This window comes from Rhinoderma darwinii, chromosome 4 (genome assembly GCF_050947455.1).
Source record: "Rhinoderma darwinii isolate aRhiDar2 chromosome 4, aRhiDar2.hap1, whole genome shotgun sequence".
NCBI lineage: Eukaryota > Metazoa > Chordata > Amphibia > Anura > Rhinodermatidae > Rhinoderma > Rhinoderma darwinii.
In genome coordinates this window covers 152,177,456-152,202,132 of record NC_134690.1, presented here as the reverse complement: position 1 = coordinate 152,202,132, position 24,677 = coordinate 152,177,456, and the positions used below count along the sequence as shown (strand labels likewise).

At 41.9% G+C, this 24,677-nt stretch overlaps 1 protein-coding gene across 27 annotated transcripts in view; it reads left to right on the top strand.

Annotated features, from left to right (window-relative positions):
* DLG1 (discs large MAGUK scaffold protein 1) overlaps positions 1–24,677 on the top strand; it is a 247,776-nt gene that overhangs the window by 114,951 nt on the left and 108,148 nt on the right. For 17 of the 27 annotated variants that reach the window (XM_075861714.1, XM_075861712.1, XM_075861715.1 and 14 more), the window contains one exon: positions 6,069–6,164. The exons of the other annotated variants lie outside the window; for them this stretch is intronic. In XM_075861714.1, coding sequence (XP_075717829.1) covers positions 6,069–6,164 — 96 coding nt within the window. The remainder of the gene's footprint in view (positions 1–6,068; positions 6,165–24,677) is intronic. 27 annotated transcript variants of the gene reach the window in all.

Genomic DNA, 24,677 nt, shown 5'->3' with positions numbered 1-24,677 from the left:
ATACATTTCAATTGTTAATTTTTTTTGGTCCCAACCTACTACAAACACCCACGTGAAGGTCACATGATCGGCCAGTAACCATTTTCTCTTGCTTTCAGAGTATAGAGTGCTTTATCTGATCCCTCCGCTTTTTTGCATTTTCTGGCCTTTTCTCTATTTTTTACTTGGTACCACGTCCTTCCAACTATTGAACCGTGTACTGCAGCTTTGGCTGATTTCTCTGCAATTCGAACAGCAATCTCAGATGTTTATGTCCCCTGTAGATAATGGCATAGTGCCCCCTGTAGGTAGCACCCCCCCCCCCCCCCCCGTACGTAGCGCTATACTTAGCCAGAGCTTTGACAACGTTCAGGCTGGGGATTCCACTCCTGGAGGAGCCCATGACATCACTGTCCATGTATGGACAGTAATGCCAGGGGCTCCTCCTGAAGCGTGATCCCCGGCCAGAGCGTCGGCAACGCTCTAGCTGGGGATTCCGCTTCAGGAGCTGCCCCTGACGTCCTTTTCCATATATGGATAGTGACGTCAGGGGCTTCTCATGGAGTGGAATCCCCGACCAGCGTTTCGTCAACAGTCTGTGGGGATTCTACTCCTAGACAGGGGATCTGGAAAAAAAATCTCACATGCACTTCGCCCTGTGAGGAGGAGTTGAGAGCGAGCGTCAGAAAGCACAGTCGTATTCTGAACAACATCCAAGTGATGGCCGTGTTTTAAGCGGCCCCATAGAGTTCTATGGAAGTGGTGAGAATGGCCAAAAATAGGGCTTGTTTCATTTTTTGATGGCCCTGTTATGGGCCATCAAAAAAATCGGCCGTGTGAATAGGTCCTATTTTTTTTATTTTTGAAGACCAGAATTTAATACAGCTAACGACATTTTTGCAAAACATATAACTTCCCATAATGCTCACTCGCACCCTCTGCCTTCCTCTTTCTATTTTCCTTTTGAATGGCAGATACAATCTGTTTTTCATGTGTCCTCGAGCACAGCCTATAGATAAATGGACAAATATACAGATAATTGTAAATGACATGCTAAGCAATATGCATTAATTCAAAATTATAGAATGGAAAATAGCTGGACAAGATTATGGCTACTGGTGGCCAGGTAATGCCTTAATACCACAAGTGGTTTTGATTTGCATCCCCCCCCCCCAAAAAAAAAAAAACCTGAACTTTTTCATCCGTGCTGGCGGTTTTAACCGCGGTATGGTCAATGGGGACATCCCCCTTTGATCGGATCATGGGGTTTCCCGGTGACTCGATTAGGGACTGTGCAGCCTGCCCTGGGGACTTAGAAAGCACCCCAACAACATCCTGTGTCAGTGACCTCAGATCATAAAGTATTCCCATACAGTCTGCAATAAAAATTACTAAAAATGTTATTTAGTCTAAAATACACTTTCTTAAAAAAACATTAAATAAATAAAACCTACAGTTATTAGGTATCAACACAACTGTAATAGCCTGTATAATTAATTAAAAAAGATAATTAGTGTAAAGCATGAATGGTATGAAAAATAAAAAAATAATTTATTTTTTTCTATATCTGCACTGCAAAAAAAAAAAAAAAAAAGATATAAATTACACAATTTATATGTACCCCCCCCCCCCTCAAACAATGCAAAAAAATATATATTATACAATTTCTCCCACACAACAAGGCCACATCAGTAAAAAAATAGTCATGGCTGCTGAAATGTGGAGATGCAGAAAAACGAAAACAGTTGTCCAACAATAAAATGTGTTTTCTTTGGGTTTTTTGTAACGAACCTAAAAAATTAACTGTTTGCCATTTACATGCTGTTAAAAAAAAAAACTATCCTGTTAAGTTACATTTAGGCTGTGTTCACATTAGCGTTGCCCTTCTGTTGAGGGGTTCCGTCTGAGGTTTCCGTCGGGTTAACCCCTCAGCGGAAAGGCAAACGGAAACCTTCGCTTCTGTTTGCATTACTGTTGATCTTGACAGAACCGGTCAACAGAAGGGCAATATTGATGTGAACAGGCCCCTACTTGCGTAATATGGTGCCACATTGTGTTCAAAATGTATAACAGATCACATGTCCACCTAAGGAGCTGAGTGCTGGTGGACATGCATTTTCAGTCACTCTCCCCACACCCAGGTCTTTTGCATAGTGATCCTCTGTTCACAATAAAAATAACTTTGTGACCTGCTTGTTAGGGAAGCAGCAGAACTTCTGCAGTAGCATGGCAGTATGACTGCGAAGACTCCTTTACCAGGGAAGTTAGAAGGGACTATAAGGCCAGCAAGGGGGTTTGAGACTGATTCTGATAATGAAATGACCCCCGAAGAAAAAAATAAATATATATACAGTGAAGGAAATAAGTATTTGATCCCTTGCTGATTTTGTAAGTTTGCCCACTGTCAAAGACATGAACAGTCTAGAATTTTTAGGCTAGGTTAATTTTACCAGTGAGAGAGCGATTATATTTAAAAAAAAAAAAAACAGAAAATCTCATAGTCAAAATTATATTTATTTGCATTGTGCACAGAGAAATAAGTATTTGATCCCTTTGGCAAACAAGACTTAATACTTGGTGGCAAAACCCTTGTTGGCAAGCACAGCAGTCAGACATTTTTTGTAGTTGATGATGAGGTTTGCACACATGTTAGATGGAATTTTGGCCCACTCCTCTTTGCAAAAAATTCTAGACTGTTCATGTCTTTGACAGTGGGCAAACTTACAAAATCAGCAAGGGATCAAATACTTATTTCCTTCACTGTATATATAAGAAAGAGATCCTGCAGCACTCAAAAAAGAATGTGGTTTATTCAATCAATGAAGAGATGCGACGTTTGTCTTTTTTTTGCAATATTGGAGTGCTGCAGGATCTCTTTTTGATATATTACATAGTCCTTGCATCAGGATTACCTGCCGTGCACCCGTTACTATAGTGGGATTTGCTACAGAGTGCTGCTGCTTTCTACTTTGTGTGTGCGTGTTTAATTTCTTTTGATATATATCAACTTTGTAATTTACTTACTGTTAAAATTAAGTAGTCTTATCCGTGCAATTTCTGTGTGAAGCCTAAGGCTGGGTTCACACCTGCTTTGGTGTGTTCCGTTGTTCTGCTCTGTCAGGAGTAGAACAAGGGAATAACGAAACAAACTGTTCCGTTGCACAACTAATACCGCCGGTTGCCGACGGAACCCATTAACTTTAATGAGTTCCGTCGTGGAGTCCGTGGTTTTACCCGACACGATGGCTCAGCATGCTGTGCTATGGTCTCTGGTAAACTCCGGCAAACCTTGCTGGATCTGCGACTGAACCTCCAAATGCAGCCTCCGACGCAGATGTGAACATAGGCTTAATGTCACTTGGTGTCTCCCCTCCTGTAAACTGCTGTCCACCCCTGTTGTCAAGAGAAGTCCATTGCTAATTACAGAGGAGACGGACTGCAGGAAGTTGGGGAGTGTCTCCCCTCCTTCTACATAGATATCTATGGGCAAGCTGTGAAGAGAGGAGACACAGGCTGGTGGTAAGGCCTCGTGCACACTTGCATCACCGTTTTCACGGATCCGTGTGTCCGTGATTGGATCAGTGTGCTTCACGTGTGTACTCTGTGTACACTTCCATGTTTCAGTTTCCGAGAGGAAACTGTTCCCATTCACACTATGTACACGATATTGTAGTGCCGCACATGGTATTCACTGTCCAGCGGTAGTCACTGTCCAGGGTGCTGAAAGAGTTACTGCCGATCAGTGCAGCCCCTTAACTCTTTCAGCACCCTGGACAGGGAATACCATGCGCGGTGCTTACAATATAGATTATTGATGTTTCATTAAAACAAAACACGTAACAAAAAAAAGTTACTACTTACCCAGAACTCCCTGCTTGCCTGCTTCTTCCTCAAGTCCGGCCTCCTGAGATGACGTTTCAGACCATGTGACCGCTGCAGCCAATCACAGGCTGCAGCGGTCACATGGACTGCCGCGTCATTCAGGGAGGTCGGACTGGATGTCAGAAGAGGGACGCGTCACCAAGACAACGGCCGGGGTACGTATGAACTTATTTTTCTTTCTATCGCTGCGTTCCTGCACTGATCGGCATCCTCTTCTCTCCATCAGTGCTGACAGAGAGAAGGGGCTGCCGATTAGTGCAGTGCAATATCTGTCTCTATGTGTACCTCTGCACGCCTGGCCGTTGCTAGGCAACGGCTCCGTCACACACGGATGCCTTCCGTGTGCCTTCAGTTTTTTTGATTGACTCATTGACTTGTAAGGGCCACACGGTCACAGAATCTCGGACAAAAGTTGGACATGCTCCACTTTTGTCGGAACAGAACAACGGGAGCGTCAAAAAAAACTGAAGTGTGCATGGGCCCATTGAAATGAATGGGTCAGGGTGCTAGACATAAAAAAAAATGGCTAGCACACTGAAGGAAAAAACGGAAGCGGGCATGAGGCCTAAGAGTTATGATTGTTACGCCAGCGCTGATTTCTCTCTCTCTCACTCTTTCTCTCTCTCTCTCTCTCTCTTTGTCTGTCTGTCTGTGTAATATATATATATATATATATATATATATATATATATACACACACACACGAGATAGAGAGCGATATGAAAGTCGAATTCTCCTCTTTGTGTGCAGTGTATGGCAGACATGATTGCTGTTAGCTTTGCCTACTAGCTTCTAGAAAACTGAGAATTAGGGTATGTTCACACGTAGTCAACAAAAACGTCTGAAAATCCAGAGCTGTTTTCAAGGGAAAACACCCTGCTTTTCAGACGTTTTTTTACCAACTCGCATTTTTCGCGGCGTTTTCGCAGCGTTTTTTACGTCCGTTTTTGGAGCTGTTTTCATTGGAGTCTATGAGAAAACAGCTCCAAAAACGTCCAAAGAAGTGTCCTGCTCTTCTTTTGCCGAGGCTGTATTTTTACGCGTCGTCGTTTGACAGCTGTCAAACGACGATGCGTAAATAACAGGTCGTCTGCACAGTACGTCGGCAAACCCATTCAAATGAATGGGCAGATGTTTGCCGACGTATTGGAGCCCTATTTTCAGACGTAAAACGAGGCATAATACGCCTCGTCTACGTCTGAAATTTGGCCGTGTGAACATACCCTTAGAGTGTCTGCAAAGGGGAAAACTGAAAAAAAAAATAAACAATACAAATTATATAATTGCTAAGGATAAGCATAGGTATGTAAACACTATTTGCAATGTCTGCAAGTGTAACTTAAAGCTATGTTCAAACGCCGCATGCTTAACCCCTTAAGCCACTTTGTCGTAACTGTATGTCATGGTTTCACTTACATTAAGCCACTATGATGCACAGTCACCTCATGGTGATTGCGTGTGCACAGAAGTTGTGCCTGAATGATCACCACAGGAGCTTGCCATTGACTGACTCCCACTCCAGGCTTTTTACCCTTTAAAAACTTCAATCGATAGCAACCGCAGCATTAATAGTTTGACATAGGGAGGTGGCTCCCTCTGTCCCCCTTTGGCGGCCCATGAATTTTGAAATGCAAAAAGTGAAATCTCTGTACAACTCTGAATGTAACATTTTATTTTTATTTTGCTGCAAAATTGCTATGGATACCCAATTCACATACATTGCTGGCAAAATGTTAGTGGATTCTGCCAGGAACTGGGGGAACATGGTGTTAATCCACTGGACGCTCAAGTATTTACCACCATTTTTTGAAAAGCCCACTAAGCATGCTTCTCCAACTGGCTTATTTTGCCAAATTTTTATTAATTGCTAAAAGACAGAGAAATTTATAAAGGGGTAATACTTACACACGCTTACAAATTGTAATATATGTATATCGCTCTGGAAGTTATTGGGGCTATAAAATATATATGAATGTGCTTTTATATTCATATTAGTTGGTAGACTGTAGGTAGATCGTGTTGGAGCAGATTATGTTAAGACTTGTTCTATCGTTTAGTGGCAAAAATATGGCAAGGGATAAATGTAAAAATTAGTGGAAGCAGAGCTCTAACATTTCTTGTGAATTAGTTTGCACATAACGAAGTTACCTTTCTTCATCCGCTGTTTTCTTTATTTTAAAAGGTTGAATGTTTTTCTTTTCTTTTAGTCCACAGACGCTGCTCCTTGCCCTCCCATTGTCCCTGTGATCCCTATTATACCAGTCCCTGCTGAGAACAATGTCATCCCAACTTCCACTCCACAGGTCCTTTATTTTTATTTTTTTTCCTACATTTTTTTATTTTTTTGCCTGTTTTGTATTTGTTCTTTTTTGTCTTCCATTAATAATCCATATTCCTGTTGTATTCACTACTTATTTTAATTTGCTATGCTTAACTCTTTATTTAGAGTACTACTCACAATTTGATACAATGAGATTAAAGATTAGTGGTTTTGTTTTAGGATTCACGTAAAACTTTCACTAAAAAAATTATCCGTCCTGCCTAAAGGCCATTATCAGGCAGACAACGCTCAATCCCGATTAATTGGGCAGCGATCAGCAGACGAACAAGCAAATGCTCGTTCATCTGCTAATCGTATCATTTTAAATAACTGAAATATTATCAATGTTGGCAGCACATCTCCATGTTTAACCCCTTAAGGACGCAGCCTAGTTTGGGCCTTAAGGCTCAGAGCCCATTTTTCAAATCTGACATATTTAACTTTATGTGGTAATAACTTCGGAATGCTTAAACCTATCCAAGCGATTCTGAGATTGTTTTCTCGTGAGACATTGGGCTTCATGTTAGTGGTAAAATTTGGTCGATATATTCAGTGTTTATTTGTGAAAATTGCAAAATTCTTTTATTTTCCTTGGACGTTACAAGGTTTAGAACATAAACAGCAATTTCACATATTTTTAAGAAAACTGCAAAAGCCTTTTTTTTAAGGTACCTGTTCAGTTCTGAAGCGGCTTTGAGGGGCCTATGTATTGGAAACCCCAATAAAACACCCCATTTTAAAAACTGGACCCCTCAAAGTATTCAAAACGGCATTTAGACGGTTTTTTTAACCCTTTATGCATTTCACAGGAATTTAAATCAAAGTGGATGTGAAATTTGCAAATTTCATTTTTCTTGCTGAATTTCAATTTTATTCCATTTTTTTTTTTCTGGAACACAGAAGGTTTTACCAGAGAAACACTACTAAAAATGTATTGCCGAGATTCTGCAGTTTTTAGAAATGCCCCACATGTGGCTCTAGTGTGCTCGTGGGCTAAAACACAAGACCCAGAAGCAAAGAAGCACCTAGTGCATTTTGAGGCCTCTCTTTTTTATTTTTTATTAGAATATATTTTAGGCAGCATGCTAGGTTTGAAGAGGTGTTGAGGTGCCAAAACCGTAGTAATCCCCAAAAGTGACCCCATTTTGGAAAATACACCCCCCCCCCCCCCCAAGGAATTCATTTGTGGTTGTTTCCATTTTTACCCCCACAGTTTTTACACAGCACGTATTTGAATTGGGCTGTGAAATTAAAAAAATGACTTTTTTTTTTTCCCAATAAAATGTAATTTTTCATCAACGGTTCTTATTTTCACAGGGAACAAAATACCCCATTTTGTTGCCCAATTTCTCCTGAGTGCAGCAATAGCCCATTTGTGGCAATAAACTGCCGTTTGGGCCCATGGGTGGCCTCAGAAGGGAAGGAGCGCTGTGTGTTCTTTGGAGTCCAGATTTTGCTGGATTGGTTTTCGGGTGCCATGTCGCATTTGCAGAGGTATCAAAACAATGGAAACTCACCAGAAGTGACCCCATTTTGGAAACTACACCCCTCAAGGAATTCATTTGAGTGTTGTGACCATTTAGACCCCACAGTTTTTACACAGAATTTATTTGAATTTAAAAAAAATGTAATTTTTTCCAATAAGATTTAGTTTTGGCTCAAAATGTCTTATTTTCACAAGGAATAAAATAGCCCATTTTGTTGCCCAATTTGTCCTGAGTGCGGCAATATCCCAGTTGTGGTGATAAACTGCCGTTTGGGCCCATGGGGGTGGGGGGCTCAGAAGGAAAGGACCACAATTTTGCCTACTGGGGATTTTCTGGTGCTAAGTCATGTATGCAGAAGCCCCTGAGGTAATAGTACAGTTGAAACCCCCGAGAAGTGACCCCATTTTAAAAACTATACCCCTTAAGACATTCATCTAGAGGTGTAGTGAGAATTTTGACCGGAGACATACACCCCATAAACTGTAATGTGGGTTCTCCTGGGTACGGCAATACCCTACAAGTGGCTGTTATCAGCAGCCTGGGCACACAGCAGGGCTCAGAAGGGAAAGACGAGGGGTGATAAGCTGTGCAGAGGGCATCAGGTTAAGTAAAACTGGGGTAGATTAAAAATCAATGGATGTATGATAAATTTTAAAACACTCTTTCATACAGAGCCCTGGTTTTTCGGGACACGTGTCGCATTGATATATTGTGCCCTTCCTTATCCCCCTCTTATAGCAGACCTTGCACCTCTTTTGACTTTTTCCCTTCTTGCCAGTTTGGGGAACTTCTCCTGGAAAGTGTTGCCCTGGTACGATGCATGTGGCCTTGCTTCCAGAAGTACTGTGTGCCCCCCCTTCTTGGTCCCTAAATATTAGGTTCTTGATAACCACCTCTTGAAATTCCAGGAAAGTTCCCGTCTGGCCTGTACATCGATGTAGCACGTACGAATTGTACAATGCCATCTGTATGATGTGCCCGGCCAGCTTCTCATACCACAGTGCATGGCACTGTAGGGCTTCAGGACTTGATCTGACAAGTCCACCCCTCCCATGTACCTATTGTAGTCCAGGATGCAGTCTGGTTTGGGGGTCTCTGTACTGGTACCATGTACAGGTACATGGGTACTGGTGTGGGCTTGTATTGTTGTCAATACAAGTACATCTCTCTTGTACTTGACACACAATATGTTGCTGCTAGAATGTGCCCTGCTCTCACCCCTTCGGAGTATTTGCCCCAGCAGAGTCTTAGGGGAGGCCTCTGAGATTTCTTCTAGCAGTGCCGCGCATGCCGCAGTACTTCTGGAAGCGAGGCACAAGGAGAGTGGGACGCTGGTATAAAAATTATCCAGGTAGAGGTGGTAACCCTGGTCCAGCAGTGGATGCACCAAATCCCACACAATTTTTACGTTAATTCCCAGTAAGGGGGGGGGGGGGCATTCTGGGGCCTGAGTAGTGGTGTCCTTCCCTTCATATATCCTACATTTGTAGGTATACCCTGATGCACTCTCGCACAGCTTATACATTTTCACGCCATACCTTGCCCTCTTACTCGGCAGGTACTGGCGGAATTGAAGCCTCCCTTTAAAATGTACCAGGGACTCATCAATAGAAATACAATTCTCGGGGTTGTATGCTTGGGAAAACAGGGCACTGAACCGGTCTAATAGGGGTCTCCGTTTATACAAACGGTCAAAACTGGGGTCATCTCGGGGTGGGCACTTCTCATTGTCCGTATAATGTAAGAAGCGAAGAATTGCTTCTTTTTATTTTTTTTTAGGTTCCAGCTCAGTTCTGAAGTTGCTTTGAAGGGCCTATATATTAGAAACCCCCTATCAAACACCCCATTTTAGAAACTAGACCCCTCAAAGTATTCACAACAGCATATAGAAATTGTATTAACCCTTTAGGTATTTCACAGGAATTTAGAGCAAAGTAGAGAGTGAAATGTACATATTATTTTTTATGCCAGAAAATCCTTTTTATTCCATTTGATTCTGTAAAACAGAAAGTTTTACCAGAGAAACGCAACTTAGTACTTATTGTCCAGATTCTGCAGTATTGAGACCTATACCCACATGTGGCCCTAGTGTGGTAATGGACCGAAGCCCCGGCTCCGAAGCAAAGGAGCACCTAGAGGATTATGAGGCCTCCTTTTTATTAGACACCATGTCCGGTTTGGAGGTCTTTTGGTGCCAAAGCAGTGGAAAACCCCCAAAAGTGACACTTGGAAACTAGACCCCTCCAGGAATTCATTGCTGTTTTCATGGGGTGCATGCGACTTTTTGATCAGTTTTTATTCTATTTTTAAGTTGCGTGGTGACCAAAAAACAGCAGTTCTACTATTGTTTTATTCTATTTTTTTTTTTACAGTGTACACCGTGCGCTATAAATGACATTCACTTTATTCTGCGGGGCGATACGATTACGGCGATACCATATGTTTATAGTTTTTTTTTATGTGTTATGGCGTTTGCACAATAAAATACTTTTTCTAATAAATCATTTACTTTTTGTGTTGCCTTATTCTAAGCGGCAGAACTTTTTTTTTATTTTTCCATCAAGAAAGCCGTGCGAGGACTTGTTTTTTGCGTAGTTTCAATCAGTACCATTTTTAGGTACAATCGACTTTTTGTTCTTTTTATTCAATTTTTTAGGAGGTGAAGTGACCAAAACATTGTGATTCTGGTATGGTTTATTATTTTCTTTTATGGCGTTCACCGTGCGGGATAAATAACGAAATAATTTTGTAGTTCAGGCAGTTACGGACGCGGCGATACCAATTATGTATAGTTTTATTTGTTTATTTTAATAATAAAGATTAAGCGAAAAAGGGGGATTTTTGCTTTTATCACTTTTATTTTCTTATTTTTACACAACTTTTTTTTTTTTTTTACTATGTCCCACTAGGGGTCTTGAGGGCAGGAGGCCCTGATCGCTGTTATAATACACTGCACTACATGCGTAGTGCAGTGTATTAGAGCTGTCAGCTACTCACTGACAGTCAGGACCTACTATGCTTGCTGTCAGGACCCACTAGGCCTCCATCGATGGCGTATCCGCAGTCATTTGTTAGGACTCTGGTTGCCATATCCACCATCGCCGGCCGCTATCATGTAGCGGGCCGTCGATGGCAGTTTAACCCCTAAGAAGCTGCGATCGCTATTGAACGCAGCTTCTGAGGGGTTAATCTGCGGGCACCACCGCGAATGGTCCCTGCACACTGAGCTGTGATAGCCTGCTGTCGGAAACGGCAGTTATCACTGCTCATAAACGCGCCCCTCGCGAATGGCGCCGTGTTTCAGCCATGACATACTATTATGTCATGGAGCGCGAATGATGCAGTTACCATGACATAATAGTATGTCCTGGAGCGTTAAGGGGTTAAAAAGGGAGACTTGCTGCCGACATGATGATTTATGGGGATGAGCGATATGAGGAACGACCGCTCATCCCCATACATAGTGCCTTGTGACAAAAGCAAACAAGCGCTAACCAACGAGCTGTCTCGTTGAGTCGCGCTCGTTGCACCGGCCAAGGTTGGCCAGTGTAATAGAGACTTAGAGGCCCTTTTACATGGGCGAATTATCGGGCAAACAAGCTTTCATATGAACACTCGTTCCCGATCATTGCCCTTTGTAACTAGGGCAATGATCAGCCGATGAGCAATCAGACGCTTGTTCATCGGTCGATTTGTATTGTTTATGCAGCATTAAATATTGTTGTTGTCGGCAGCACATCTCCCTCTGTAAAGGAAGAAGTGCTGCTGATGTGATGGAAATGCATGGGGGCGAAGGATCGTATTAATAATTGCTCGTCTTCCATACATTAACGATCATAGCTCCTTGTGAAAGGAGCAAACTAGCGCCGATCATCGAGCGGTCTCGTTGATCGCTTGTTTTTATAACCCAGATTGGCCGATGTAAAAGGACCCTAATTTAGAGAGTAGAGAGTTGTAAAAATATATTTAAATTACAAGAATTATTTAAAATACATATCATTAGCAGAACATTGGATTTCCCTCAGCATTACAGGACACCATTTCTACTTTCGTCTCCGCAGAGTAAAGTCCAAAGCTCATGAGATTTCCTTCCGGTCTGGTAGATACAAACTGAGGGGGAGGAGTGGATTCTATACAGCATCTAAAGTAAGAGTAGTGGTGAGCGAATCAATTCACCTGTTTCGCTATTTGTTGATTTGCTGGTCTATAAAATATAAACGGAGAATTGATTCACCTAATTTTCTCCATAAATTTCTCAAAAGCAAATCTCATTGTAGTGGGTGACAAATCAGCGAAATGCGAATCGGGTGAAAAATTGGCTCATCTCCAGCTAGGATCCTCAACTTTACTTAATACAGGATAATGTTATTTTATTAGCAATGTAATCAGATTTCGTTGAGGAGGAGGAGACGGCTTCTTGTAAAGGGTTAAACTGAGTCTCACTACATACAACAGAGCCAGCAGCCAGCGAGGAGAGAGTTTGAGAGATGTGGTGAAAGGATTTATCTCTTTCTAGTATAACTATCAGTATAACCAGCAGCCTCCTCTGGATAGATGATTGTCCGTTCTGGAGAATACCTCTTTAAAACAATGTAAATCAAATATACCGTATATTTAGTTAGACAAGTCTCCTATTACTGCGTTTTCTCAATTAGTGAAGGACCAAATACGCTGCCTGTTAGTGCAATATGGTATTGCAGTGTATTCTACCTGTCCGTTTCACAGTGTATTGTACCAAAGATCAGACAGTTGGACCTTCAATTCCCTAGTGGGACTAAAAAAAAAAGTTTTAAAAAAAGACAATTGGTATAGCTTCGTCCATAACTGCCTGAACTATAATAATAATATTTATCAAACGCGGTGAATGCCGTAAAAAAAACCTTGAATCGCTATTTTGTTACTTCACGCTATTGAATAAAAAAGGATCAAAGTCACATGTACCCAAAAATTGTACAAATGAACAACAGTTTGTTCTGCAATAACAAGCCCTCCCTCAACTTTATTGATGCAAAAATAAAAAAGTGATTGCTTTTAGAATATGGCGACACAAAACCGAACTTATTTATTTATTTTTAAACTGATTTTATTGTGCAAACACCAGTAAGACATAAAAAAAATATATACATATGGTATTGCCGTAATCTCATAGACCTGCACAATAAATTAAATATGTAATCTGTAACGCCGCAAATAAAAAAACAGTAGTCAAATTACTGTTTTTTGGTCACCACGCCTTTTAAAAAATAGAATAAAAAGTGATCAAAAACTTGCATGTACCCTAAAATGGTACAGATAAAAACTACAGGTTGAGCGGTGTAAGGGCTTATTTTTTGCGGGACAGTCACAGAAAAAAAAAAGTTAGGCCTGTCTGATTATGGTAACAAAATGTGCAGTGTGTGTTCCAAAAGGAAGATAAGATCGGGCACCATTTATCAGTGCGATACTAGCCACGTATCTGTGTAATAATATTTATTTACCCCATTATTATCCCACCTAACTATTCCCTGATGCACTCCACACAGCTCACATATGCCCCTACATTGAAACTCAAATACCAGTAAAACCCCAAACAGATCTACTACCAAGCAAAGTTGCGCTCCACAAGCCAAATCGCGCTTCCTCCCTTCTGAGCCCTACAGTGTGCCCAAACCGCAGTTTACGTCCACATATGCCATTCCCATACTTTGAAGACAAATACCTCAAACTTAAGTGGGTTCTTCTGTGACAAAAGCTTGGCACAGCATATTGTGCACTGAAATGGCATATCAGTGAAAAAATCCTCTGCGTATTATTTTCTAGTAATAGTAGTAATGGCGAGATGACGCTGTGCTGTGTGAGTAAGTCCCACAAACATTACCGAAGTGTCGGGAGTGTGAATGGACATCGCGTCCTGGCTGGAGGCAATGTCTATTCCATCTCCAGACGCTTCAGTAAAGTTAATGTGGGTGTACGTGACAGCACAGCGTGATCTCGCAAGATTACTCTGTGCAATGAAGACAAATGGACATGAATGGAGCGAAGTGTATGACGCTGATTGGTCAGAGTCATACACTCCTCTGTACAACGCCCAGTTGATCAAAGGGTAAAAAACGCCCAGTTGTCTATTAAGAAACGAATTAGCATAAAACTAAAATTGCTCATAATTTTCTCAAAAATTATCGTTTTTCAAAATAACAACCTAAAAACCATTGTAATCTACATTACAGCGCCGATCAGATTATGTAGGAGATGGGGCATATATAATCTGGTAACAGAGCCTCTTTAAAGTATATTCTAATAAAAAAAAGAGCCCAAAATCCACTAGGTGCATCTGAGGCCTGTGCTTCAGTCCATTAGCACACTAGGGCCACATGTGGGGTATTTCTAAAACCTGCAGAATGAGATAGATATTGAGTATTTCTCTCGTTAAATCTTTTGTGTTACAGAAAAAAATGGATTAAAATGGAATTTATTTAAAAAAAAAAAAGTTTGTAAACTTTAATTCCTGTGAAATGTCTAAAGGGTTAAGAAACTTTCTAAATGCTGTTTTGAATACTTTGTGGTGTGACGTTTTTAAAATGGGGTGTTTTATGGGGGTTTCTAATATATAGGCTCCTCAAAGCCATTTTAGATCTGAACTGGTCCCTAAAAAAAAGGCTTTTTAAATTTTCTTAAATGTGAGAACTTGTTGCTAAAGTTCTAAGCCTTGTAACGTCCGAGAAAAATATAAGAATGTTCAAAAAAATTATGTCAACATAAAGTAGATATGTGAACTAGTAACTTTTTTGTGTGGTATTACTACGGTCTTACAAGCAGACACAATCAAGTTTAGAAAAATGCTAATTTTTTCAAAATTTTCTCTAAATGTAGGCGTTTTTCACATATAAATACTGACCGTATCGACCAAATTTCACCACTGACCTAAAGTACAATGTGTCACGAGAAAACAGTCTGGAATGCTTTTATTTATCCAAGCGATTCTGAAAGTTATTACCACATAAAGCGACACATGTCAGATTTGAAGACGTTGGCCTAGTCCTTTACACCTTCCCAACATCCGCCATATATATACGGCACTGTCCGGCAGGGGTTCCCACAAACCGCAATACAGTTACATTGCGGTGATAGTGCGGGCTCAGGAGCTGAGCCCACACCATCAACGCCGTGTGCCAGCTGTATGTTACAGCTGACACCCTGCTGTAACTGCTAGGACCGGAGTTAGCCTCCGATCCGGCCTATTAACCCCTCAGATCAACGTAATCGCTGGGCTGCCGGTGGCTTCAATGGCAACCGGAGGCCTAATACTTGCCTCCCAGTCTGCTAGCTACGGAAGCCTTCTATGCCCCGCTCGGAGCCTAAAAGGCTTCTGGTACCAACGGCAAGATGGCGCCGGCGTCATCAGCAGTGGGTGTCCGATGTATGTTCCAGTGGACACCCTGCTGTAATGGCAGGAACCGGAGCTAGCTCGGATCCCTGCCATTAGCCCCTTAGATGCAGCGCTGCATCGTAGTGGTTTGTAGCATATCTGCAGCCCAGGTCTGCCGACTGCTGCTATGGCAAAAGGAAGCCTAACCATGGCCTTCTGGTCTGCCATTATGGAAGCCGATTAGGCCACGCCTGGAGTCGGAGCCTAATCGGCTTGCTGTCCGTGAACGACTGACCGTTCTAATACATTTCACTACATAGGTAGTGCAATGTGTTAGAAATTAAATCAGACAGTTGGACGTTCAAGTCCCCTAGTGGGACTAAAATAAGTGTAAACACGTAAAAATAAAAGTTGTAAAAAATAAAAAAAAATTCATGTAATAAAATAAAAAAACAATCGCCCATTTTCCCTTATCAAGTCATTTATTATAGAAAAAAAATGAATAAACCATACATATTTGGTATCGCCGCATCTAACAGCCTGGACTATAAAAACATTGTTTTTTATCCCGCGCACTCAATGCCGTAAAAAAAAACAACTAAAAAACATTGCCAAAACTGCTGTTTTTTGGTCACTATCTTCCAAAAATTTAAATAAAAAGTGATCAGTCGTATGTATCCAAAAATGGTATCTATGAAAACTATAGATCGACTCACAAAAAACAAGCCCTCATACAGCTCAGTCTACGAAAAAATTAGTTATGTCTCTTACAACGTGGCGACAGAAAAAATACATTCCTTTTACAAAAGTAATTTTATTGTGCAAAAAGTTGTAAAACATAAAAAAGTGCTATGAATTAGGTATCGCCGGAAACGTACTGACCTGAAGAATAAAGTTAACATGTAATTTATAACGCGTGGTGAACGCTATATATATATTTTTTTAAAAACTGTCAGAATTGCTGTTTTTTGGTCACCTTGCCTCCCAAGAAAAAGGATAAAAAGTTGCATGTACCCCAAAATGGTACCAATAATTACAGCTCTTCCCGCAAAAAAACAGCCCTCATACCACTACGTCTATGAAAAAATCAAATAAGTTAAAGGGGTTGTCCAGGGAAAAAATTTCCCCCAAAAAGTGTCCCCCAGCCTTGGTTTGCCTTCCCAAATACCCGCTATTAAACTTCTAACCAGTTTCTGTTTGATCTCCATCATCACTGCTGCTCTTTCTGTTTGTTTACATCCCTTGCTTCTGGTCCCGGCTGTTTCCTGTCTTGTAACCCACCATACCCATGATCCCCTGCTGCATCTGAGGAGACCGCTTGCATCCCCCTCTTCCTCCAAAGCGTCTCAGGTATTTGCATACTGCCACGCCCCTCTATGTTCACAGGATCATTCCATGCTCTAATTCCAGGCAGCTCCCTTCCTGCATACTGTCCTACACACTAATAATCATCATTATCCTTTGTGCCTCCATCTATCCCTGATCTAAGTACAGGCACCCATCTCCCTCCCCCAACCCTTTCACAGCCTGATAAATGTAAATCTGCCCACTCCACCTATGTCAGACATCTTGGTACACACAATCCAGTCAGCACATTTAGAGGCAGATTTTGACCAGCCTGCACGCCGCTTGCCGCGTTTTTTTGTCAATGGGAGGTCAGAGAAGATGGGGCATGTCACTTCTTTTTCCCACTAACCGGTTTTACCACTAGCAGGGAAAATCTGCCTCCTATTGAATTCAATAGGAGGCATTTTTGGCCTGTTTTCCGACGCGGTTTCAGCGTCAAAAGATGTCAAAAAACGGCTGAAAATGCCTCCCATTGATTTCAATGGGCACCGGAGGCGTTTTTTCCAGCGGGGAAAAAAGAGACATGCCCTATCTTCGGGCGTTTACTCCTCTGACCTCCCATTGACATCAATGGGAGGCAGAGAAAGCATTTTTGCCTGTGGCGCTCAATGGCCTCGGGCGAAAAACGTGGTGAACGGTGTGCAGGCAGATCAAAATCTGCATCAAAATTCCAGACAGAATTTTGAGGCAGAATTTTCTGCCTGCAAAAATACCCTTACAGTGAAGCAATGCCACACGGCCCCCCCCTGTAGGGAATGCCTAGCAAAAAAAGGGAAAGGAAGACCCGGCTGGCTGGCAGGCACAATACTGCCGCAAAATTAAACTAATCTGCGGTTAGGCAAAAAAGAAGGTTTGCCCTTATTTCCAGCCAGCTCCAAAAGTATTGAATAAGATAAAATGTAACTTTTATTAGGTATGATTAAATTAGTAAATAATCCAAAACAAAACGACACTCGTTTAAACATTAGCCAATGCTCACTGGCAGTAGAAGATCTGCCTACTAAAGAGGCTCTCTCACCAGATTATCAAATCCCTATCCCCTATTGCATATGATCGGCGCTGCAATGTAGATAACCGTAACGTTTTTTGTTTTTTTTTAAACGATCATTTTTGGCCAAGTTATGAGCTATTTTATATATATGCAAATGAGCCTTTCTAATGGACAACTGGGAGTGTTTTCTCTTATTTCCAACTGGGCGTGTATTGTGTTTGTAACATCTGCGCATGTTTACTTGTTTTACTAGCTGGGCGTTGTATGATGCTGACAAACACTTCTATTCACAACGCCCAGCTAGTAAAACAAGTAAACACGCTCAGATGTTGCAAACACAATACACGCCCAGTTGGAAATAAGAGAAAATATGCCCAGATGTCCATTAGAAAGGTCCATTTGCATAAATATAAAATTGCTCATAACTTGGCCAAAAATGATCGTTTTTCAAAAAAAACAAAACGTTACTGTTATCTACATTGCAGCGCCGATCACATGCAATAGGAGATAGGGATTTGATAATCTGGTGACAGAGCCTCTTAAGGATGCAAACAGTCAGTACAGTGTAATTAGTGTTTGAACAGCGTCTGCAGTACGCTGAAATTGCTAAATAAGATTGTAACAGTGGCTGACAGTCAGTGAGACATTGCATTTAAAACATAGCAAGAAGCCCCCCCGACATGTTTCGCTACGAACGTGGCGTCCTCAGGGGTTCAATTGGGGCCACTGACTAATTACACTGTACTGACTGTTTGCATCCTTAGGGTATGTTCACACGGCGGGGGTCCGTAACGGCTGAAATTACGGGGATGTTTCAGCCTGAAAACATCCCCGTAAATTCAGCCGTACCGGCATGTGCAGGCGCTTGAACGCCGCGTCAATTACGGCCGTAATTAGCGCTGCTATTCATTGGAGTCAATGAATAGCGGCTCCAAATACGGCCAAAGAAGTGACAGGTCACTTCTTCTACGCGGGCGTCTATTTACGCGCCGTCATTTGACAGCGGCGCGTAAATATACGCCTCGTGTGAACAGACAAACGTCTGCCCATTGCTTTCAATGGGCAGATGTTTGTCAGCGCTATTGAGGCGCTATTTTCGGGCGTAATTCGGGGGAAAAAACGCCCGATTTACGTCCGTAAATAGGCCGTGTGAACATACCCTTAGTAAGCAAATCTTCTACTGCCAGTGAGCATTGGCTATTTTTTAAACGAGTGTCGTTTTGTTTTGGATTATTTACTCATTTAATCATGCCTAATAAAAGTTACATTTTATCTTATTCAATACTTTTGGAGTAGGCTGGAAATAAGGGCAAACCTTCTTTTTTGCGTAACCGCAGATTAGTTTAATTTTGCGCCTGTAGGTAATGCCACACGGCCCTTCTGTAGGTAATGCCACACGGCCCTTCTGTAGGTAATGCCACACGGCCCGCCTGTAGGTAATGCCACACGGCCCGCCTGTACATAGTCACCCCCCTTCCTGTAGGGGACAGCTCCAGAAGTCCCTCACTTCACTATCCGTATATGGACAGTGAAGTGAGGGACTTCTCCTGGATCGGAATCCCCGGCCATAGCGGTGGGAGCTCCGCCTCAGAAGTCTCAAACGGCACTGTCGATATATGGACAGTGAAGGCAGGGACTTCTCCTGGACCGGAATCCCCGGCCACATCGTCGGCTGCTGTGGCCGGGGATTCCGGTGTAGGAGCAGTCCCTGACTTCACTGTCCATATATGGACAGTGAAGTCAGGGACTTCTCCTGGAGCGTAATCCCCGGCCACAGCTTCGGCAACGCTGTGGCCGGGGATTAGGGATTCTGCTCCGCCTCCTCCTTATCACATGCACTTCAGTGTGAGAGCTCCAAGAGTGAAGGAGGAGGAGGGGGCGTGTACTATGATTGATGACGCTCCGTGTCTTTGCTCAGCCTGCACTTCCTGCTGTGTAAAGACACGGCGCGTCATCAACTAGGTCTACAGGCGGCGGGACCAGAGGAGGCGGAGCTCTGAAGAGCTCATGAAACATCTGCCTGGCCCACTGCCTGTAAATGTAGTTGATGATGCAAAGACACGGTACGTCACAGGAAATAAAAAATTTACCCTGGGTGCAGTCACGTGACCGCAGATCAGAACAGGGTAACGCTGGCACAGGTAAATAGACACTATATTAGAAATGTTATTAAATATGTCCAAGTTAAAATAGAAATAATATTTATTCCTGGACAACCCCTTTAAGGCTCCAATTAGACAGGAAATAAAAATATGCAGTTGTGCAGACTCAAGGGGAACATTTCTTCTGTTTCAAATGGCAATTTATCAAGGCCCTAAAATTAGGGAACCAGGAAGGGGAGGACACAAACATATCTGCTGGATGTGAGGGCGCCCGCATTATACCAGGACAACACTTCCCAGCAAAATTCCCCAAACTGCTAAGGTGCGGAGTGTGGACTAAAAGGGGGATAAGGAAGAACATTTATCAGTGCGACACTGGCCTGTGCATAAAGCATTTCTTCACAGATTGGTACACACATCTATAGATTAATTTTTTTTCAACATTTTTTACCTCATTATTATACCACCTGACTATGCCCCTGATGTACTCTGCCCAGCTTACATGTACCCCCACATTATAATGGAATACTCAAACAAAACTACTACGAAGAAAAATCCACGCTCCAAAAGCCAAATGGAGCTCCCTCCCTTCTGAACTTTACACCGTGCCCAAACCAAACACCTGTTTACTTCCACATATATGGCATCGCCGAACCAGGGTGAACCCTTTTTTAACAATTTTTGGGGTGTCTCCAGTGGCACATGCTGGGCACGACATATTTGCCACTGAAATGGATATCTAGGGGAAAATTGCAATTTTTACTTTTCCATAAATGATTGCGCTGCGGATGGTGCAAAGACCTGTAGGGTGAAAATCCTCACTACACCCCTTAATAAATGTCTTGAGGGGTGTAGTTTCCAAAATGGGGTCTTTTCTCAGGGGTTTCTTTTATTATTTCACATCAGAGCCCCTGTTGAACCAATACTTTGTAAATCACCAAATTAGGCCTAAATTTCGCATGGTACTCTTTCACTCCTGAGCCCTGTCGATCGTCCAGGCAAAAGATTTGGGCCACATGTTAAAGAGGCTCTGTCACCACATTATAAGTGCCCTATCTTGTACATAATGTGATCGACACTGTAATGTAGATTACAGCAGTGTTTTTTTATTTAGAAAAACGATCATTTTTTACGGAGTTATGACCTATTTTAGCTTTATGCTAATTAGTTTCCTAATGGACAATTGGGCGTGTTTTACTTTTTGGTCAAGTGGGCGTTGTACAGAGGAGTGTATGACGCTGACCAATCGGTGACCAATCAGCGTCATACACTTCTCTCCAGTCATTTACACAACACATAGCGATATAGCTATATCGCTATGTGCATCCACATAAACACACATTAACGTTACTGCAGTGTCCTGACAATGAATATACATTACCTCCAGCCAAGACGTGATGTGTATTCAGAATCCTGACACTTCGCTAACACAATCCCGACGCTACAGCACAGCAAGCGTAATCTCGCAAGATTACGCTGTAAACTGTCATTTAAAACGAGATTACGCTTGCTGTGCTGTAGTGTCAGGATTGTGTTAGCGAAGGGTCAGGATTCTGAATAAAAATCACGTCCTGGCTGGAGGTAATGTATATTCATTGTCAGGACACTGCAGTAACGTTAATGTGTGTGTATGTGGCTGCACATAGCGATATATCTATATCACTATGTGCTGTGTAAATGAATGGGGAGAAGTGTATGACGCTGATTGGTCAGCATCATACACTTCTTTCCAAAACGCCCACTTGGCCAAAAAGTAAAACACACCCAGTTGTCCATTAAGAAACTCATTAGCATAAACCTAATATAGGTCATGACTCCGTCAAAAATGATAATTTTTCTAAATAAAAAAACACTGCTGTAATCTACATTACAGCGCCGATCACATGTACACGATAGGGCACTTATAATGTGGTGACAGAGCCTCTTTAAGGTGTTTCTAAAACCGGGAAACACAGCATAATAATTAGAGAGCAGTCTTGTTATGGTGGCACAAGCTGGGCACCACATATTGGCATATCTATGGAAAAATTGCCATTTTCACTTTGAAACATTGAGTGTACACTAATTTCTGCAAAATACATGCAGGGTTAACATTCTCACTACACCCCTACGTGAATACCTTGAGGGGTGTAGTTTCCAAAATAGGGACACTTCTGAGGGATTTCCACTGTTTTTGTCCCACAGGGGCTTTGCAAATGCAACATAGCGACCAGAAACCAATCCAGCAAAATCTGCTCTCCAGAAGCCAAATGGCGCTCCTTCCCTTCTGAGCCCTACTGTGTTCCCAAACTGCAGTTTATGACCACATATGGGGGAGTGCTGTACTCGAGAAATTGCTTTACAAATGTTGTGGTGCTTTTTTCTTTTATTTGTTGAGAAAATAAAGTTTTGAGCTAAACCTACATCTTACGGAGAAAAAAAATTAATGTTAACTACCCAATTCTCATAAAATCTATGATACACCTGTGAGGTCAAAATGCTCACTACACCCCTAGATGAATTCCTTGTGGGTTGTAGTTTCTAAAATGGGGTCACTTTTGGGGTGTTTCCTTTGTTTTGGCATCACAAGACCTCTTCTAACCTGACATGGTGCCTAAAATATATTATAATAAAAAGAAGGCCCTAAAATCCTCTAGGTGCTCCTTTTGCTTCTTAGGCCTGTTTCAGGCCATTAGCACACTAGTGCCACATGTGGGAGATTTCTAAAAACTGCAGAATCTGGGCAATAAATATTAAGTTGCGTTTCTCTCGTAAAACCTTCTGTGTTACAGGATAAAAATGAATTTAATATGAATTTCTGCATAAAAAAATGACATTTGTAAATTTCACCTCTACTAATTAATTTTTGTGAAACGCCTAAAGGATTAAGAAACTTTCTAAATGCTGTTTTGACTACTTTGAGGGGCACAGGTTTTTAAAATGGGGTGATTTATGGGGAATTTCTCAAAAAATCCATGGTATACAGATATAATCAGCACCAAAATCCCCCCTTTGCCAATCCGGTTATCCTACGCAGCACGCACTGTCTACAAGACTATTACGTTCACGAATGTGCCGCAGCATCAGGCGATGAATTCAGACCCCATCTCTCCACCCATGAGGACCATATTTTATCATATGTGTGTTTAGCAGTCCTAGCTGTGTAAATATATTTTTCCATACGTGTTAGCCACGTGACTTTGCTACAAAATTCCGATAGCGCAGGTGGTCGATCATCCAACCAATGTTGTGCAATAAGCTTCCTAGCCATATACAACATACGAGCAACTGCTAAATTTACATGTTGAGAAACAGCGATATCTTCCACGTACTACAAAACTGAGTGAAATCCACCGCACCTGGTATACAGAAGAAATAGTGTCCTCTACCTCAGACCAAAACTGTCGTAACCGCACACATTGCCACATCATATGCATCAACGTGCCCGGTTCCCCACCACATCTCCAGTCAGAGGAGTCCCTGAGGCCAATATCCATCAGAAATACCGGTGTTCTATAAACCCGATGTATTAGAAATGCATGAGAAATAAGATGTGCTTCATTTATAGACAATTTAGGAATCCGCGATAATCTATCCCCCCCCCCCCCCTGACTTTCTTCTATGGGCCCAAGGTCTCTTTCCCATTTACTCCTTAACAGGGAAGGAAAGCCATCTAAAAACCTCATCAGAAGGCTTTTGTACAAAAGAGAAATAAGGCCAGAGGTGTGACTAGCCTTGCTAATAACTCCTATCAGGACATTGTCCATTACTGTGACTGCAGTGTTCCTACTCTCCATTCCGTACGCATGGCGCACCTGAAGATATTTATGAAATTTGGTATGAGGAAGACCAAATTCTGACTTCAAACATGAATAGCTTCAGTTCCTGATTTTCCAACAACTGCTCCATTCTACATCAAAATCTGTTAGAGCATTCATATGAGATAACCAAGGCGTATCCCAAATAGCTGTATATGGTGTACAACCTTTAATGCCTTGCATAGTTCTAACACCGCACCATATTTTGTGCATCAAATACAATGTTGGATACTTTTTTAGTATGCCGTCGAAATCTATGGGCCTCTAGCGCCTCATACAGGGAATCTGAACATAGGAGGTGTTGTAGCAACAGCCTAATGGAATCAACAGTCATCAATATCCCCACCTCTCAAATGCTGCAGCTGAGAAGCCAAATAGTATAATCGAGGATTAGGAACAGTCAGACCTCCATCCTCAGAGTTTTCAACTTTATGCGTGCATGCCCCGTGTTCCAAATGAGGGATCTAAACAATCAGTTGACCTTCTAGAAAAAGCGTTGTGGTAACCATATAGGTGCATTGTGTAAAAGATATAACAATTGGGTCATCCATATCATTTTGATTTAAATTACATCTGCCAATGACTGAGAGATATAATTTACGCCACACATCAAGCTTAAGTTTAAATCGGGCCAGTAAAGGGGTCAAATTTAATTTTTCAAAATCTTCCATGTTCATTGATATTTCCACACCCAGGTATTTAAAAGATGTGACACTCTTCATAGGGAGATCTTCACATGGCACCTGTGTGTGTGTATCATCCACCCTCATCAGAACAGACTTGGACCAGTTAATGGTCAATCCGGAGAACCGACCAAACTCACCAATAACAGACATGGCTGCATCCAAGGAGGCAGCATCATTCTCCAAAAACAGTAACATGTCATCAGCGTATAATGCTAGTTTATCCTCCTGCTCTCCATGGCGAAACCCGACAATATCTACTGAACCCCGAATTAAAACTGCTAGCGGCTCTATAGCTATGGCAAAAAGTAGTGGAGAAAGCGGGCAGCCCTATCGCGTACCTCTGCCCAATGGAAATGTGTCAGTCATAAAGTTATTCACTCTAATTCTAGCCACAGGTCTATCATACAGCATCTTAATACAGGAAATAAACGAGTCCCCAAAGCCAATTTTCCTAAGCACTGCCCATAAATATGCCCATTCCACACTATCAAAGGCTTTTGCTGCATCCAAAGAGCAAAGCACTCGTCTACTTGAATTATCTGCTGGAAGTTGTAAATTTAGAAATAACCGTCTGAGATTTATAGCTGTAGAATTATTAGGCATAAAACCAGTTTGATCAGGATGTAGGACCGTCGTGATGATCCTGGAGAGGCATATAGCTATGGCCTTAGCGATAATTTTAATGTCTACTGGCAACAGAGATATTGGTCTACAAGAGTCTGCAAGCAAAGGATCTTTACC